Here is a 16318-nt window from a genome sequence, read left to right as displayed (position 1 = left end):
GATTCGTTTTTTATGTTGTTTTTTTCTCGGGGCTTCCAAAATGCAACCAAACATATTGATAACACTATCAGGCTTCACTACATGCTAAAACACGTATCAATTTATTGTTCCGTTCTGGTGACCCCCGCCGTGATATTGCTGGAATATTGCTAAAAGCGGCGTAAAACCATACTCACTCACTCACTCATTATTGTTCCGTGTCTGTTACCTATTTGCTTAAAACCACTTGCGTTTCTTTTGCGTGTGAGTATACCATCTGTATGATGACGGTCTGTAAATAATCGGGTCTGGACCCGACAGTCCAGCGATTGACATTATGAGCATCGATTTGCGCAATTGGGATACAAGGATCCGCATCAACCAAGCAAGCGAGCTTGACCACCCGATCCCGTTTTTCTCCTCTTACGACAAGCAAGGTCGCCTTTTACAGCAAGAATGGGTTGCTGAAAGACCTATTCTAACCCGGATCTCCACGGGGTTATAGAATATTTACAGAAGAAGAAAAAGAAACGAAATATAACATATGTATATACACACCTACATTCAGTTATATCTCTTGTTAGATACGTAATTTGGCCCAATATTGTCGGCAGTTGTGAACATGGTGGCAGATAATATTAATTCATTATTTATGGTGTCGTTATTTGCTAAAAATTATCAGAATATATAATTTTCGTTAATTTGCCTAAAATTTTAACAATCTTTGTTTTGCACTTTATAAAGAAAAAAATCGTTGACGATTCTGTTTGGTACAGTGTTATATCTATTGTCTTTCATCTTCAATAATGACACATTTAGGACAAAGCGTCTTTCTCATTCTATGTTAAATTTGTGGTCACTTAGACGTAGTATAGCAAAATGAACACGATGTTGTCGGACTTGACAGTGGCTGAGATACGGTTCTAGTTCTATTACATTGTTCACGAATCTGTATGTCCTACGTTTATTTCCCTTCCTTCAGAAGTTGATGTATCCTGAGTGAGTGAGTTGGATTTAACGCCGCTTCGAACAGTATTCCAGTTATATCATGGCGTGTCAGGTTGATGTGGGAGGAAAGCTCGAAGTGATGCAGGTCTTACCACTTCGGTGAAACCCACGAGCACAGGTATGGTGCCATCAAACCTAGAAACATTATATATAGCTATCGTATACATGATGAAATTTCTTCAGCCGTTATTTGTTTCTTTAAGTTATTATCTGTAAAAGTGTCTACTGTAAACTACTGTTACAAGAAACATATTTTGTATTGTAAATATTTGTAAAATGCCGTGTTAAAATGGAGTATTATTGATCGCGGTGCTCGGCAGGTCGCAGTGACGCCCAACCTTCACAACATTTGATTTGCATGAATTGGAACGGGAGTCGTGCAATTGAACCCGTGAGGTATGATTATGCAATCATAATAAGTAAATATAATCGTATATCAGTAGCAAACAAATACCCCCACAGTGATTGTAATTCCACAAACTGTTCCGGAGTGGATAAAGCGTCGACCCGATGACTCGATCAGCGGTCGCGCACACAAAAAGACATTAAAAGATGTCTCTAGATGTTGAGAAGATAAAACAAGAACTGGTCGCCCCAGAGTCAGTATACGATGTATGAGTGGGGTACCCATGTTTAACTTGGGTAGGCTAGAACTATGAAACCGGTATTAGTTCGGACTTGTACAAGCAGCCACGTACGCCTCTATATATGGGGCGGAGTGGGCAAGCAAAAACCAGGTGGTGAGATCTTATCCCGCTAATGACAATTTTATATTCAGCCTTTGGCCCAACAATGTTTACAGGTCTTTAAAGTGTTGTCACTGTCCTCGTGTCAAAGGAACCCACTCATCCGATGGTAAATGATCAGGTAGTGGAAACACGAATAGGTTCATACACCTGTGACACAAGTGTCAAAACGTGTGGTGTTACCCTGGGCAAGTGACTTAGTTCAAACGTGCCTCTGTTCCCACAACAGGGAATGAGTATCCAATACGTGACGGGGATTTAAACTTCCCCAGAACTCTTAGGCAGCTTTGATTATAATAATGATAATAATAATAATAATAATGATAATGATGATGATGATGATGATGATAAGAAGAAGAAGAAGAATAATGATAAGAATAATGATAACAAGTCCATTTATACTACGCCAGATTCCATTCACCAAGTTAATGCTCATGGCGCTACATTGTTTAAGCCAATAATGCTAATGAAAGGGGGAGTAGAGTTGATAGTGTTGTCTGAAAATGTGTGTTTTCAGATGAGCCTTAAAGGATGAAAGCGATGGCGACAGCTTAAGATCAGATGGAAGTTTGTTCCATCGCGAGGAATCGCAGAACTGGAAAGATCTCTGACCAAAGGTTTTGAGACGGGTAACCGGTGGTTATTCTGAGAACGGAGAGATCTGGAAGGCTTGTATTGAGGCAGTAGTTCGGTGAGATATAAATGTAACATTTGTAGGCCAGGGTTATTATACACTAACAGGGGGTTGAGAACGATAACTGGAAAGCATACGAATCCACTGGTCGGGGAACAAATACCTCACAATTGAGCAGATACTAGTATCTGGATAAGTGCGGTATAAAATGTATAATATTAATAAATATATAAGTGCAATAATCGTGAACACTACGCAAACTTCCATTTCACATCATCTATACATGGGCATAATTGCAATGCTAATGGCGAGTTTGACCTGGACTCCATATAACACACCCATCACACTGTGAGCAGCCTTATGCCTGACACCATATCCACACATGTTGTTGGAGGGGCGGTCGGGTAGCCTAGTGGTTAAAGCGTTGGCTCATCACGCCGAAGACCCGGGTTCGATTCCCGACATGGGTACAATGTGTGAAGCCCATTTCTGGTGTCCCCCGCCGTGATATTGCTGGAATATTGCTAAAAGCGGCGTAAAATCAAACTCACCCACTCACTCACAAATGTTGTTGGAAGTCTGTTGATGATCCACTATACGGTAAGGTCTGCAACATAAGAAGGTGCGGCTGAAATGTTCTGAACCTAACTATGAGAACTGGGTGGATGGAGCTGGTTGCAAAGTATGACATTGTATAATTCTTGCCAGACATATCTTGAGAAGTGGTGGACATTTGACGGTGCCAATCTGATGAACACAGAGGTTGATCAATGAGTTCAAAGCCACACTCATGCACTGCAGCCACGGTGACAACATATTTGTACACTGGTGCTCTGTCCTGGTAGGACAACTCGTTTTTGTATTTTTCACGAACGCAGTTGCAGATGAGCCTAATGCTGGTCATTAACGGTTTGAACTAACGGGAAGTAGTCCATAATTAGTATTCCTTTGGGATCTCAGAAAACCAAAGCCATCACCTTTCCAGCTGTTGGAACAGAGTGTTACTTACTCTCTGGATGATAGTGTTGAACAAAAGATTGATTCATTGTCACACAACGCTCAACAAAATCAGCTGGGCCTACTTCAGAAATTCTGATGAACCTGGCGCTTCTGTGATCAGGCGTCAGAAGACTTGGAACCCTTTGTCGCCCCCAGTTCAGAACTCTCCCATGAGGGATCATGCCTTCTGTACTGGCTATGTATACTGAGTCAAATTAAAAACTTCACATTTTTAAAAGTAATCCCATATATTACATACAACGGACAAATGTATCAGAGAAGGTAATTTTTAATCATAAATGTCCAAAGAAGGATTGAATTGTTCCAAGCACCTAAGGTATTCGGTAATAACATCAACAGTTTAAATCATAAGTCCCAAGCACGAGAATCTGATGGCACACAAGTTCAGTAGCGTGTATGGCCACCATGTGCGTTGACAACTGCCACACAACGCCAACGCATGGACCTTGTGATGCTTGTGAACGCTTGCTGCAAAATGGTCTCAGACGGTTTCGAACAGTTTGCGCACTCAGTCTACCCCTAAACAGTTCATTTCTGGTTGATGTAGCAATCAAAAGTCGATTACGGAGGTGACGTAAGACAATCTGACGAACCTATGCATGTGATGTCACACGTGGTCGACCTGGCCGAGGGCGATCAGCGGTGGTACCCGTTTGCTGTAGACGCGTCTATATTATTATTATTATTCATAAACAGTCCGTCGACAACAACCCATCGTCCTTGCGACTTCAGCTACGGACGTTCCCGTCTGCAACATGCCGATGGCACGTTCACGTTGCACATTTGAAAGGTGTGGCATGACAAATGGCCGTAAAGACTTTTGTTTTCTTGTGTTCTCCTTTTTTTTGTTAATGACTGCAAACAAGTATGGCTGAAAACACGTGCGGTATTATGGCCACGTGACCAGTTGCACGTGAAAAACCACTTTCGCCACTATAGTGTTGTGCACATGATTTTGATCGATTCACCTGCACAAAAACGGGTGTTATCTGAAGACAATACGTGACCATTACTGTTTAAATACACAATAAGGGCCCACAATGATAACCGGTCAAAACGTTAAAATTTTAGGATTGTAAAGTTTTTAATTTGGTTCAGTATATTTAGTGTCACTGTGTTTAATCAGCATTTGCCTTAGCTGCTCGCATCAACCCCTAAGGATGACACTGATGGCTGCACTCAGAAAAAGGTCGAGTGAATTCTACTAACTTAATTAGTACCAGTAGCCAGAAGGTTCGTAAACAGCGAATTTACTTTTCTGCCTGGGAGATTGCACGAGGCTGTAGTGGAGAGAAGGAGTATCCTATGTAAAGGGGAAAGTCCGAGTAACTCTCCATTCCTTAAATATAATGGACAATGCTTCGTCAAAGTGTAAAAGACCCGTGAAGATTCCGGGGTAGAATAAGTCTTCAGCAACCCATGCTTGCCGTAAAATGTGACTATGCTTGTCGTAAAAGGCGACTAACAGGATCGGGTGGTCAGGCTCGCTGACTTGGTTGATGCATGTCATCGATCCCAATTGCGCGGATCGATGCTCATGATATCAATCACTGGATTGTCTGGTCCAGACTCAATTATTTACAGACCGCGGTCATATAGCTGGAATCTTTCTGAGTACGGCTTTAAACAACAAACCAACAACAAACAACAACAAAGTGTTAAATGAGGGATGTGTTTTAAGTGGATTATCCTCGTAGCTCAGGGCCTCGGCTCTATTATTTTTATGGAATGGAGAGAATGACGTCACAGACGTATTTTAAATCAGTTTCGGCGTCAAGACCACGTGGCATTCCTCACTTCCACCTTGGTCCGTGTCGTGCTAGCCATTTTGAGACAAAAAGGAAATGATTATGAGCCAGAGTGTCAGGATGTATTGGCCTTGTTATTTTTTATGACTGACAAAATGTAGATGTTTAAATATCTAATCAATGGAGAAGGGGTGTTTGTTAAGTTATCCGAATATCGCCTACACGTCAATATGCATACAGGTTCTGTGTAGGCGATTGGGCGCACCCCTATGCCAAGAATAGACTATCCGTACATGTCATTAATAACATTTATCAAAAAGTATTAAAATGTTTTACAGTAGATAAGTCTACATAATTTGGCGGTTGTTACATCTTTATCTCACAGACTGAGTCAGAAGTTTACTGCTTCTGATCACATTGTCAGATTGTTTTGTGATCTCATTAATCTGAAATCACAAGTTAACCAGAACATGGATAGGTTGAATGACCACGTGACAGCCACTTGGATGGACTATGACGCCACACTCACCATTAAGATACGGAATCATGAACATCAGAACATTGGGCCAATAACCGACAATCTTCTCGATGGGTTTCACAATCGTCTGAAAAACCGTATTGGGAAGCCACGCTCCAACATCTATGATCTTTGGCGAGCCTGCAGTGACTGCTAGAAGTTTAGAATTTTGGTATTCCCCTTCCATAATATACTTTTGTTATATCACATAACCGTTGTTAAACATCTTCTCGTGACCTTTCTCTTGTGATAACCAAGCATACACAAATTCATACAAATATAGCAGAAGAGCAGAAATTAGAGAGTATTTAATAATTTCTATAGTGTCACAAATGGCTAGTTATTGTAAGTTTGAAACCTAGTTCATGTTAATAGTGAATTCGGCTAAATTGTGAAATTTTGTTCCCTTGCTAAAGCTCGATACATATTATTTCACTCGGGCCATAAACTTGATAAGAATTATCCTGCATGTTTAATAGAAATTATGCATATGCAAATTCTTATAACAGAAAACAATTTCGTTGGATACCCATTTTATTATAGCATAACACATGCTTACAAAGAGGTAGTTTAACAGGTAAACCTTTATTATGTTATAAAATTCATTCTAATAAGCTGTTGGAGATTCAACAGTCGTGTGGATAGACGATATTCGTTAGCGAGTAAAAGTTTTAACACATTCAGTTCTAGGAACACTTGCGCATTTAAACAGGTGGGCTGATATACACGAAACTCTTCACTCTAAAACCAAACTGTTTTGTATTTGTCCGACACTGTTGTGTATCGCTGACACTGTATATATCTAACGCTGCTGTATGTCGCTGCCGCTCGAGTATATTGTTCTGTTGTGTATTGCTGACACTGTATATATCTAACGCTGCTGTATGTCGCTGCCGCTCGAGTATATTGTTCTGTTGTGTATTGCTGACACTGTATATATCTAACGCTGCTGTATGTCGCTGCCGCTCGAGTATATTGTTCTGTTGTGTATTGCTGACACTGTATATATCTAACGCTGCTGTATGTCGCTGCCGCTCGAGTATATTGTTCTGTTGTGTATTGCTGACACTGTATATATCTAACGCTCGAGTATATTGTTCTGTTGTGTATTGCTGACACTGTATATATCTAACACTAGAGTATATTGTTCTGTTGTGTATTGCTGACACTGTATATATCTAACGCTCGAGTATATTGTTCTGTTGTGTATTGCTGACACTGTATATATCTAACGCTCGAGTATATTGTTCTGTTGTGTATTGCTGACACTGTATATATCTAACGCTCGAGTATATTGTTCTGTTGTGTATTGCTGACACTGTATATATCTAACGCTCGAGTATATTGTTCTGTTGTGTATTGCTGACACTGTATATATCTAACGCTCGAGTATATTGTTCTGTTGTGTATTGCTGACACTGTATATATCTAACGCTCGAGTATATTGTTCTGTTGTGTATTGCTGACACTGTATATATCTAACACTAGAGTATATTGTTCTGTTGTGTATTGCTGACTATGCTGCATATCGTTCAACCCCATTATGCAGACACCCCACTTTGGTGAGTGAGTGAATATGGTTTTACGCCGCTTTTGGCAATATTCCAGCAATTTCACGGCGGGGGACACCAGAAATGGGCTTCACACATTGCACCCATGTCGGGAATCGAACCCGGGTCTTCGGCGTGACGAGCGAACGCTTTAACCACAAGGCTACCCGACCGCCCCCACCCCACTTTGGAGACTTGTGGATTAGATGGGACTGACCGGTCTACCTCACAGTGTAATGGAATCTTCCAGAATACAAATTTTATCTTTTACGATTCTGTCACAATGAAGAAAAATGAGACTTGTACCATATATACTTGGATGAAAGGGATAATCATCAGTTCTAGAATCAATCTAATTCAAATCAGATCAAAGTTCTCGCTGCCGCTTAACAAAGATCTGAGGACATCCCATTACGGATCACGTCAGAATCTTTGACCGACCACTGAAATGAATAACAAGAAGTCGACATCAGTCAGTTAGAAAGCAGCTTTCTCGGGCTTTACAGCTCTCGTTTCAACCTGGCGACTTCCATTTCAGACTACGCTTGAAAAGAGTTCTCGATTAAAATTTTGAAAACTGATCAAACGAACATTCCGGAATGTGCTTCCCACGTACTGTGCAACGCCCCCTCCGTTCAAATGTTTATCCCACGGAAGCGAGAGATAGACGATACATTTGACGGAATCAGTTGTAAATGTCGTTCGGAATACCCAGTGTTAACGCTTCGAGGTTTCATGATTAGAAAACACATTCCGACTGTCACTTTCAAGATCTGATAAGCGACGCTTTGATTGGTTGGGTGAAAGGTCGTTCTGACGTGATCTGTAATGGGATATCCTCAGATCTTTGTTTAGCGATAGCGAGAACTAAGATCTGATTTTTATGAGATTGTTCTAGAATCTAATTGTGTAATGGAATCTTCCAGAATACAGATTTTATCTTTTTCGTAGAATGGCTCGCAAACAAGCACTTCAAAACAACACCGTGCTGATAACAAAGGATTTTTAAAACATTTTTTTATAATGAGAAAAACAGTAACTGACAGTCATTGAGTAAACTCTGTTTAGTTAGTGAAGGTGATATTACAACGTTTGCTATATAATGTTATGGTCAAATCACTGCACATCATACGCCCCTCCAAGAAAGCGAGTGCATCGTCAGCGACTCAAAAAAACAGTTTGCTGAGGGACTGAAAATTGTTGACGTTGTTGTATGTTTCTAACGCTGAAGTATATTGCCAACACTGTTGTATATGCCTAACAATGTTATATATTCCTGACACTGAAACTTCTTATTGCTTCTCCTCTGATCCGTCGTGTGGCTTCTTACAGATGAGCACAGGTACGTGTGAATGATGTAGTATGTAGTCACTGACACTGCCGAGAAGCGTCCGCCTGAACTTGCCTTGACCTCTTGTGCCGGTGACGATGACGTCCACGTGTTCCGCCAACGCCGTCTTCACGATTGCGTGCCCTGCGTCGCCCGACAGACGCAGAATTCGACCTTTGATCTGGAGGGAAAATGTCCAAATGATAAACGAACGAGGTATACTGCTTCTTCATTCGTATGGGACTGAGAGTTTAACCATAGTAAACGTTACCTCCTATGGAGATTGTTAGATCTTCATGCAGAGAGGTATGGAATCGGAGGGAATGGACGGCGTCGGCGTCCACCACACTGGAGGAAGGGGGGCTTGGCACTTATTGGTGAAGTAAGACCTTTTTCAGAGCAGATCTACTGCGCATATTACTATTCCATTTATCTGAAGTGGGTCACATGAAAAGAGTTGGGTTTTGTTTGTTTGTTTGTTGTTTAACGCCGCACTCAGCATTATTCCAGTTATACGACGGCGGTCTGTAAATAACCAAGTCTGGACCAGACAATCCAGTGATTGACAACTTGAGCATCGATCCACTTGATTTGGATACGATGACATGCATCAACCAAGTCAGCGAGTCTGACCATCCGATTCAGTTAATCGCCTTTTACGACAAGCATGGTCGCTTTTTACGGCCAGCATGGGTTGCTGAAAACCTATTCTACTCCGGATCTTAACGGGTCAGAAACCTTTTCTAAAGGCAACACCTCAAAGATAGTTTTTTGATCTGTCGATGTACCGTTTGTACTTTACCTCGGAAATGTGGTCAAAATACGATGTCTGAATCAGGGCCTGGAATTTCGAATTTCAAAAAATGTTTTCTTCACTTAATGTAGTGAAAGATTATCAGTGTCGCACGAATGTTGTTTTTTTTATGATGGAATTCAAACATGTTAACAAGATTATGTTTCGTTCAGTACAGATTTTGGATATCATCTTTGTCAATCATATTCACAACTGATGACGGTACTTAGAACCACTTACACTTGGAATTTTCCAAAATAAACGTACCGAGGCCGCCATCTTGGAATCACTCTGTGTAACAAGCTCCTTCTCAGCGCGTGACACCTTCGTTACACTCTCGCTAACATCCCGGCCACAAGTGTGGGCGCGGTCATTACACGAATCTTGAAATTTGATTCTAACCCCAAATCTAGTAACGTTTATACTTTTGTTTAAGTCTTTGGGAATGCCATCACAGTTCTTTTTCAAAAGGTTAACGACTGACCATATTTCCAAGATGAATTTACCTTGCAGACGAACGGAAAATCAACCATCTTCCCCCTTACATACCTACCATAGTACCAATTACATGATTGTTGTAATGAATCCGAAACAAAGAAAAGAATTTAGTAGGGATAAGAGTATTCAGGGTCACAGTAGTCATGACTTGTTTGTAAACAGAACGGTCAGTCGGTTGCGAGTTCAACTCCAAGCATGGTTGTAGCCACCTATCACAGTGGGGAGCTTTCACAGGTGGCAACGATAGTACAGAGAGCTCCGCGAACGGGATATCGCTGCGAGGAGCTTGTGTGTGTGTAAATAGGAAGGGAGACTACTCTAGCGAACAGTTTAAAGAGTATGTAGGGCGCCCACCCCAGAACCTGTGAGTTTCTCCTTCAGCTTGGCGATGATGATGTTGATCTGCTGCTCCTCCTTCTTCATCAGCTGCGCCACCAGGGAGGGGTCGCTGGACATCACAGCTGCAACACAGACGGTAGTCATGGCAACGCTGGAGTACAACTGCACATTTGCTTCCAGCCGTTTACATACGTTCACATGCCTATGCAGAATTATTTTATTTGAGATAATGTTAGCAACATACTGTAAAACGTCGGTGCTGGCAGCAAAAATGTAGTTTGATGCAAGTTGTATAACACATTTTTCAGTATTATTAGCCAGATAAACATTACCGCTGAAAACACCGCTGGGTAAATGTTAGTCCTAGAAACGTGACGCTGGAGTATATGGTAGTTATGGAAACAACAATGAATTGTATAATAGACACATGGCTACGGGTGTTAGGTTATCTCAGATATGTCAGTGGATTACACGGCAGCAAAAGACATAGAACAGTGTACTATACGGTTGTCATAGAAACACAACAATAGAGGACAATGACTATTGTTGTCGCAGAAATAACACAAAAAAGTGACAGGTGACAGCAGCTACATACGTATTCAGTAATCTTATTTCAATGTTTTTTACATATTAATTATGATAAATTAATTCTTATGTTTGTAACTAAACGGCTTGCGCTTACATATTGAAATTATTTGAGACCTGCTCTGCCGCTGTCATACAGGCAGATTTGTTTTCATGTTCTCTTGTGAGTGAGTGAGTGAGTGAGTGAGTGAGTGAGTGTCATACAGATGGAATACTGATGTGTGTGGCGTTAAACAACAAACGGACAAACCAACAATTGGTTGATCGGTTGGTTTGTTGTTTAACGCAGTACTCAGCAATATTCCAGCTATATGACGACGGTTTGTAAATTAATACTCGATTCTGGACCAGACAATTCTTTGATTGACATCATGACCATCGATCTAAGCAATTGGGATAGATAACATGATTCAACTAAATCAGCGAGTTCGACCACACGATCCCGTTAGTCGCCTCTTACGACAAGCATAGTCACCTTTTACGGCAAGCATGGGTTGCTGAAGACCAGTTTTCGACCTCGATCTTCACGGGTCAACACACAAGTCCAATTGGACACAAAGCGAAGCAATGGACTGACAGACAGACAGTTTATTCAGTATGCAAGGCCATTTGACCCATAGTACAGTTCAGATTTAACAGACACATAAAAATCAACGTGATCTTGACCATAGTATAATATATTCACCTGAGTTCAAATACATGTTTCAAATACATTGCTAAAAATTTAATAACTTCATCATTGGTCGAATTCAACAAATTGATCATCGATTGAATGTCTTTGTGTGTAATATCTAAATTAGGTAGAAACTTTAATCTCAAAATTTTACATTTTTCACATATAAAAAGAACATGAAACTCGTCTTCAATCTCCTGGTTGGTACAGTTAGAACATATATAATTTTCAAAATCATTATCCTTGGTTCTACGATATTTATTGACAAGGAAGTTAAGGAGAGATGTTCTAAATTTACAAAGAGCTTTTATCTTGTAATATGCTGAAATATTTTTCTGGTTGTAACAATGATTAAATACCAGCATTTTGCTTGAGAAAGTGTGAAGAGGAAACTTGTTGGTGCCAGCTTTGCTGAAATATGTCTAATAATCTTTGTTTAAATTGAGCAAAAATAGTTTTTCATTACCAGTGCCTTGTGAGATCCATACAAAAGAAAATCCAGTATTAAATAGCATGCTTCTTACACCAGACACCCAATTCGTTTTCCCTTCATCATCTAATTGTTTTAGCATTTTGTAAGCAATGGTATAGAATGTGTCGAGGGTATGTGTGCCTGATAGAATGGCGATATTGCAGCGTAGAGTCTAACATGATCAGTTTGATTTGGCAGAATAGCCGGAAGTGATGTCTTTACTCATGGCTGCCATGATGCGACAACAAGTCCAAAGGATCAACGATATGTGTTAATCAGCCATCCTAGGTACTCACGGGAATGTGTCAACGCGCTGTAGTCCGGACAGTGAACGATGATCACCTCGTTGTCTGGTTTGTGCACAGTGTCCATGTACCCTGCAAAGAAAAGTCGGGTATATAACGTATGTAAGCACACCCTCATCGCTTACTCGCGCACTTCTTCACGACGTCACCACATATCGGATGCGAGAGCGGAAACGAGGCAACGCACGTTTGGGGCTTTGTTGATGTTGTGGCGATTCATTCCAAAAATGTGACACCTATCTCATTTTCTAACGAAGCTAGCCCATTTCTGGTGTCCCCCGCTGTGATATTGTGGAATATTGCTAAAAGCGGCGTAAAACCACACTCACTCACTCACTTACGATGAGGACATTGCAGGGCAGGGAGCCGCGGTACCAAGTGAGTGAGCTTGGTTTAATGCCGCTTTCAACAGTATCCCAGTTATATCACGGCGTGTCAGCTTAAAGTAGGAGGAAAGCCCGAAGTAATGCAGGTCTCGGACATTTACCAAAACCAAGTGACCTCTTTGACCTGTTCGTAGAATGACAAAACTGTTGGAACAAGAGTTGAGTTCAGAGCCTTTAGATTCTGGTAAATCAGTGTTGCGAACCTATTTCCCAAACCCATTTATACACCGAAATACAGGGATTTCTGTGTAGCAGTGCACATCATCATAAATATAATGTGAACATCATAAAACTTTCTGACACCAAGTAGTTTGCCCCGATTATGTTTCTATGTTTGTCTGCACCATACCAGTGCTCGTGGGATTCACCAAAGTGTTAAACCCAAATCACCAACTCACAAACTCGTGACAGATCGCGAAATAACGTAATCACGGTCATATTAGGTTGACAATCACGTGATCGAATATGGCATCTCGCGAGATAGCAGATCAAATTGAAAAAGGAGGCCACGACAGATTTGATGGGGTTTTTTTTATTAAAATCGCAAATGTTCAGATTAGAGACTTCGTCATACATTACAGCATGGTGACCATGGCTACGGGGTGGGGGGGTTTGGGGGGGGGGTATTTCACTAGAAATCAGAACTTTACAGCTTCACTATCTCAGAATCACATATCAAGAATTATTCTGCGCATCCTGTGAAACATCTATTCTTGGATACTTAGCTTCGAAGTCGACTGTGAAATATCAATAACGAGTTACCTATAGTTGTGGTAGGCAGGGAGTCTTTCTATGCTATGAGGGGCGGTCGGGTAGCCTAGTGGTTAAAGCGTTCGCTCGTCACGCTGAAGACCCTGGTTCGATTCCCGACATGGGTACAATGTGTGAAGCCCATTTCTGGTGTCCCCCGCCGTGATATTGCTGGAATATTGCTAAAAGCGGCGTAAAATCAAACTCACTCACTCACTCTATGCTATGAATACCCCCTCACTCACTCACTCTATTCTACCTGGTCTCACGCCCTTTACCACCTGAACATTTTGCGGGAGTGATTGAATGTTGTTTAACGCCGTTGCCAGCAGTGTTTTATGCTATTTCACAGCGACCTGTCAAATAACCAGTGGTTGATAAAACAAGCAAAGCAACGGGTCGCAGGGTTTCAATCAGCCAAGTCACGCAACCCGACCATCCGATCCCCGTTAAAGTCGGCTCTTGTGATAACCATGGACTGCTTCAGACTAACAGTTTCCCAGTATCTTCACGGAAGTTTCACTGTAGAATGTTTAATGCTTGTACTTAATATACATGCGTATAATCCCCATCAACGCACATGCTGCGTTCATTATCCATTGCCATTCAACGGGATTTAAGCATCCATTTCTTTCTAGCTATTTCCAGCAAATTGAAAGGAGGCGTCTAAATCACCTGCTCCTGAGCTCAAGTAATCGGCCGAGTAACAGGAAGCGAATGTACATGCGCACCTAATTCTAAAGAGCATTATCAGCTTTGCGGCGGCCAGTATCTCTGCACGTGACGGGTGATAATGGGTCAGTTCACGGTCTGTGGTTCAAAATGGCTTCCGCGTTTCAGTCAGCACGTATCAACACAAACCCTGTCAGCAACGTGATCACTTAATATCGATCATATAATAATAACAACATAGGGGAACATTATCACGGGGTCATATACATGTACATGGTGTGATCTTACGGGTCACGGGTAACACACGATCTGCTTATTTCTCAGTGTAAACAAGACCCTTATGACTTATCATGCAATCGAGTGGTGTATATTTCACATCACTCCCAGCAGCTGTGATATATCTGATCAGCATGCGTTTTGATTTACCTAGATGCTTAAACATAGATCTAAAAATACATTTTGATGGCAAGAATGTATTTCCATGGTGAATAAATGCAAACCACTAACGATCAAACTGGCTCCAGTAAACAGCTGGTTAAAAGCGTTCCTACTTCCTGTTTTGTGCCGAGACAAGATGCATATGTGACGGGGAAATGGCTTGCTGTTGTGAGTATACTTACAGTCGAATGCGTACACGGAGTGGTCACTTCCATCCATAGCCACCAAAACCTTCCTGTCGTCCCTGCCCGCCATCTTGTCGTAGATCACGTGACACGGAGTACGTTGTAGCTACGTCTTTTCGAGAGTAACCTCACCGGTCAAGATAACGCGATACAGGTGGCGTAGGCGATGTATGAGGAGAGTGTCTTTGTTAACTGCTCCCTGGAACGTTGAGAGGATGAGTGGTTGAGCTGATGGGTGATTGAGGCTCGCGTTGCTTCAAGCAGTAATCTATCCATGTTTAGTCGAGAGTTAACCAAATGTTGGAGAGTGTTTGTTTGTTTGTTGTTTAACACCGCACTCAGCAAGATTCCAGCTTTTACGGTGGTCTGTAAATAACCAAGTCTGGACCAGACAATCCAGTGACTGACATCATGAGCATCGATCCACGCAATTGGGATACGATGACATGCATCAACCAAGTCAGCGAGCCTGCCCGATCCCGTTAGTCGCCTCTTACGACAAGCATAGTTGCATTTTACGGCAAGCGTGGGTTGCTGAAGACCTATTCTATCCCAGATCTTCATGGATTTGTGGGGGAGTGAATTGAGTTTGATTCCTTCGTCGTCAGTAATTCAGTTCTATCGCGGTGCTGACTCACCAAGCGTTTTCATACACATGTATTAAAATAATATACCAACAACAAGCACAAACATAAATATTCTCTAGAGAAAAAAGGTAGTTTAGTGAATTGTAAACATTGTTTTCAAAGTTATTCACTGTGACCTTGAACTCATACGAACATGTACAGCGCCAGGTTCCATTAACCTACAGTAGATGATCTCCTCCATCACAGGGGATGACCTTTAACCTAGACATGATATATTAATGTCTCATAATATTTCCCTGGGCTAGCGCTATAATGGAGATATGCATGAAATGATACTCCTTATGTGTCCAAACACAGCGTGGTTTCAAAACAGTGTGGCGACGGCGGTTACTTTAAGGCAAAACCTTTAAGGATCACCATTTACACCGACTACTTGTATTTTCAAAGTACCATGTGGCATACAGCAAAATGCTATTTTGACACAGAGCCCATTTCTACCATAGGCACTGGCCATTGTGAGTGGCATATTTACAGAAGACTTCCCGTGATCGGACAATTAGCTTTTCGTTTTACACTCTGTTTCAGATGAACTTTCGCAAAAGGCCTAATTCACCCAGTTCCAGGTGAACATTCACACAAGGCCTTATTCACCCAGTTTCAGATGAACTTTCGCACAAGGCCTAATTCACCCAGTTCCAGGTGAACATTCGCACAAGGCCTTATTCACCCAGTTTCAGATGAACTTTCGCCCAAGGCCTAATTCACCCAGTTCCAGGTGAACATTCGCAAAAGGCCTAATTCACCCAGTTCCAGGTGAACTTTCGCCCAAGGCCTAATTCACCCAGTTCCAGGTGAACATTCGCAAAAGGCCTTATTCACCCAGTTTCAGGTGAACATTCGCACACGGCCTAATTCACCCAGTTCCAGGTGAACATTCGCACAAGGCCTTATTCACCCAGTTTCAGATGAACTTTCGCACAAGGCCTTATTCACCCAGTTTCAGGTGAACATTCACACAAGGCCTTATTCACCCATTTTCAAGTGAACATTCGCACAAGGCCTAATTCACCCAGTTTCAGGGGAACATTCGCACAAGGCCTTAT

General features: G+C 41.7%; 1 protein-coding gene across 1 annotated transcript; it reads right to left on the bottom strand.

Annotated features, from left to right (window-relative positions):
* Positions 1–8062: 8062 nt before the first annotated feature.
* Positions 8063–14756, bottom strand: LOC139445193 (universal stress protein YxiE-like). Its single transcript, XM_071226322.1, has 4 exons — positions 14626–14756; positions 12189–12269; positions 10178–10284; positions 8063–8713 (listed from the first exon to the last, which is right to left on the bottom strand). The coding sequence occupies exons 1-4, from the start codon at positions 14696–14698 to the stop codon at positions 8495–8497; spliced, it is 480 nt and encodes a 159-aa protein (XP_071082423.1). The 5' UTR covers positions 14699–14756; the 3' UTR covers positions 8063–8494.
* Positions 14757–16318: the final 1562 nt, after the last annotated feature.

This window comes from Haliotis cracherodii, unplaced genomic scaffold, assembly GCF_022045235.1.
Source record: "Haliotis cracherodii isolate W230 unplaced genomic scaffold, xgHalCrac1.p SCAF_6, whole genome shotgun sequence".
Taxonomy (NCBI): Eukaryota; Metazoa; Mollusca; class Gastropoda; order Lepetellida; family Haliotidae; genus Haliotis; species Haliotis cracherodii.
The sequence above is the reverse complement of the archived record's forward strand: the minus strand, read 5'-3'. Positions and strand labels throughout refer to the sequence as shown.